The sequence below is a fragment of the Limulus polyphemus genome, unplaced genomic scaffold (genome assembly GCF_000517525.1).
Source record: "Limulus polyphemus unplaced genomic scaffold, Limulus_polyphemus-2.1.2 Scaffold4233, whole genome shotgun sequence".
Taxonomy (NCBI): domain Eukaryota; kingdom Metazoa; phylum Arthropoda; class Merostomata; order Xiphosura; family Limulidae; genus Limulus; species Limulus polyphemus.
Genome location: NW_013669843.1, coordinates 90379 through 94178, shown reverse-complemented (window position 1 = coordinate 94178; position 3800 = coordinate 90379). Strand labels below are relative to the sequence as shown.

Sequence of the window (3800 nt, the reverse complement as noted above, 5' to 3'; positions counted from 1 at the left end):
GGATTCGAACCCGCGACCCTCAGATTGTGAGTCGAGCGCCTTATTCACCTGGCCATGCCAGGCACCTTAATGTATGGAATACCTACGTTTGAATTTAGTTAAACTAAGATCTCCCAGGGAACTGATCAGTTTCATCAGTTCCCACATTACAGGGAACTGATCCCTAAAGTGGGAGATAATTTCCAATTAATTTTATTTCTGTATTAATAATGTAAACTAACCCAATAAAGAATATATTAAACAAACAATAGCAGGAATGACATACATTGTTATGCAGGTTTAACATTTAATATGAATAACTTTTCAATCCTGGAAATTGTACTGTATTTTTTTTTTTTTTTGGTCGACCTTTCACTTTCGCCTATTGTTAGCATGTTGAAACTCAATCTCTCTCTACCCCAAAATTCTGGGCATGGCATGGTCTAGTTGTTAGGGCACTCTACTCACAATCTGCGGGTCGTGGGCTCGAATCCCCGTCATCGAACATGCTCGCCATTTCAGCCGTGGGGGCGTTACGTTGTGAGGGCCAATCCCACTTTTCGTTGGTAAAAGAGTAACCCAAGAGTTGGCGGTTGGTGTTTTTGAATAGCTGCTTTTCATCTACCCTATCACTGCCAAATTAGGGACGGCTAGTGCAGATAACCCTCGAGTAGATTTGCGTGAAATTCAAATTATACCAAACCAACCAAAATTATGAGACAAGCTTTTCACACATACACTAACAGTTGTGGATGAGAAACACACAACTTTGCTTAATTATCAGAATTTTAAATAAATATCTTAAGTACCAGACATAACGGCGATCCTTTTTGATATTGTGTAGTAATTTTTACACCCCTTAAACTTTTTTACCCCCCACCTACAAGTGAAAACTGTTGTATATTATTCAGCAATAAACACCAAATCTTTACAATTTTTTTACAATGGAAAGCTACAGCTGGAAAAACGTAAGCGTCTCATCCACTTCGTAATACATGTAGTACCAAATCCTAAGAAAAATATTGTATATTTGAATGTTTGAAGTCACTACTTTATACATATATATTTATTTAAACTTACTTGTTTTCAATATCGCGCAAAGCTTCACGAGGGTTATCTGCACTGGCCGCCCTTAATTTAGCAGTGATAGACTAGAGGGAAGGCAGCTAGTCAACAACACCCACCACCAACTCTTGGGCTATTCGTTTACAAACGAATAATGGGTGTGTATAGTCGTTTTGTTATAGCAAAGCCACATCGGTCTATCTGCTGTGTCCACCGAGGGGAATCAAACCTTGATTTTAGCGTTGTAAATCCGAAGACTTACCGCTGTCCCACCGAGGGACAGAATAGTGGGATTGACCATCACATTATAACGCCCCCACAAAGCCGTATATTTAAGTCATCTCATTTACTTCCATTTATGTTTTTTTTTTCTGAAGTTCTAGAAAGGTGAACAAGGATAAAAATGGTTTCCTTTGAACTCCTAGTAAAACCTGATTGCTCCAAATGAATATAGCTTTGCGCATAAAAACAAATAAATAGAAAATTCATTCTGCTGCACCAGTCTAGACATTCAAGACTGAAGGACAACAACTACATATTACCAACTCTTCGCGGTTAGAAAGCACATTTCAAAGATTTCGCAATAAACAGATAGGATCTTTAAAAAAAAAGCTTTTTTTAAAAATAATAAAACGACATAGGCATGTGATTATAGACTAGCCACTAGATACATAATGACTTAAAAGTTTAATATCGGTTTACAGTTACACTATTGTGTTGCAATCAAATAACTGTAGATATTTCTTATTTTCAACATTAAAGCCAACACTTGGGCTAAATGCCAGACCAGAGATATCAAGTTTTAAGCAAAGTCATCCCTAATTCTAACTGCTGATCAGGGGAAGGGTAACCAGTCAGCAGCACACGGAGCCTACACTGTACACAGCTATTCTTAACCGAGTAGCGAGATTAACTGTCACAGTTATATAACGCTCTTATATGTGAAAGTCCAGAGCTTGTTGAGCAGCATATTGCAGTTCGAACCTTGGCCTTGTCAACGTGCAGCCCGGGACGCTAATCACTGGGCCACCCCCAACCAAAATATCTGCAGTTTCCGATGACGAGTGCTTAGATATATATATAAAAGTGTAAAAAATGTTTGTAAGGCTTAATCTGCTTGTTTGTTTTTTATTCGGAAGAGTGTTATCGTTGTGCGACTACCTATTTTATTTCATCTTATTTTATTATTTCAGGAACGAGTGACGGACCTTGCAATCTCAAACATTAAGGCATTTTTTGATAAAGACGTCCGAATGAAAAAGGACTGGGATGCCATTTCAGTGGCGCCACTGTGTGACGTAGAATATGTGAAAAAACCTAAAACTCGTCTAAAACTAGGGGGCAATTTTCCAGAGCCTTACTTCACGCCTCTGCATAAATGGTCAAATGATGAGCGACGACGACGAGCAAAAGAAAACCTACTTGATCAGCACAATAATAAGTTAGAAGAGAAGACACTGCTCCTCTCTGAAATGGACGCCCCCTGTGAAGCTGTACCACCAATAGATGCTCCAGATTGCATTGTATCTGAAAGTTATAATTCCACCCAAAAATCGGTATATCTTGATGCCGAAGATGATGTACTGGACAACAGGAATGATACTGATATTCCTTTGGTAAAGTTTAATACTAAAGAGAGGTCATCAAATGGTAGAGGAAGCTAGAGGTTATTTTGTTGTATTTACATTTGAAATAACTGGAACATTTATTACGTTGACAAATAAGTCACGGTGTTACTAACATGAAAACTTTGCATCATTATTTATTTGCATCTTTTGAATAAACACTTTTCATCTTTGTATGAAAATTGTTGACCACACTGCCTAAAGCTATCTTGAAAGAAGAAGAAAGAGAACCTAAAAAACAAACAAACTTGGCTCTCCCATTAAGAAGGTTTTTTTAATGATTCTCAAGCCACATATTGTAATAATAGGTGGGGGAAGTAGTATTTTTATTATATGGAAATACTTTAATTTTTGTTTATCGTGGTGGATTGATGTGAGTATTTTGGCAACGCAGGAAATTATCGATCGTATATCATCAAAAATATCATAAATAGTGTTGAAACTGATAAAGAAATGTTAACTGATGTGGTTCAGATTTGGTGTTTTTTTTAACCAAATTAAAAGTCAAAACAACCATGTTGGCATGGCTAATGAAAGTAAGTGTAACTAACGACGTCCATATTGGATATTAACTTTTCAGGAGCCGTCAAAACCACACCTTATTTAGTGTATATTTGACAATAAAACAAATAAAAGTCATTCTGACGCATTTGTTGAAACTATAACATTAAAAAAAACGCATTCTACTAACAATTTTCAGGTTTGATTTTCATGTTCAAATAGACACTAACATTTAAGCCTACAAAAACAAAAGAAAACAGTGGAAGGATTTAATGTCAACAATTTTCTCATGAATGATTAAGCTAACTTACCATAACACTCCTACATTTATTTATATATATTTGTATGTATGAGCAAAGCCAAATCAATTCTAATTGGTTAAAGCTGTTGGAGAAACTGATACTCAGATTTAACTACAGTAGATATATATATATGTGATTTATGGTAGCTGAGAGAGATTTTTTTTGCCCATCAGTGGCTTAGCGGTATGTCTGCGGACTTATAACATTAAAAATCGGGTTTCAATAGCCGGGGTGGGCGCAGCACAAATAACCCATTGTGTAGCTATGTAAGTCCACAGACATACGGCTGTGCCACAACATTCCAATCACATCTGTTTCGTATATGACG

At 36.7% G+C, this 3800-nt stretch overlaps 1 protein-coding gene across 1 annotated transcript in view; it reads left to right on the top strand.

The window, feature by feature from the left end:
* The window catches only part of LOC106470817 (calcium homeostasis modulator protein-like), a 5225-nt gene extending 1873 nt beyond the window's left edge, over positions 1-3352 (top strand). Inside the window, exon 2 of the mRNA XM_013931388.2 lies at positions 2238-3352. Within this exon, the coding sequence (XP_013786842.1) occupies positions 2238-2708 (471 nt within the window). The 3' untranslated portion in view covers positions 2709-3352. The remainder of the gene's footprint in view (positions 1-2237) is intronic.
* Positions 3353-3800: the final 448 nt, after the last annotated feature.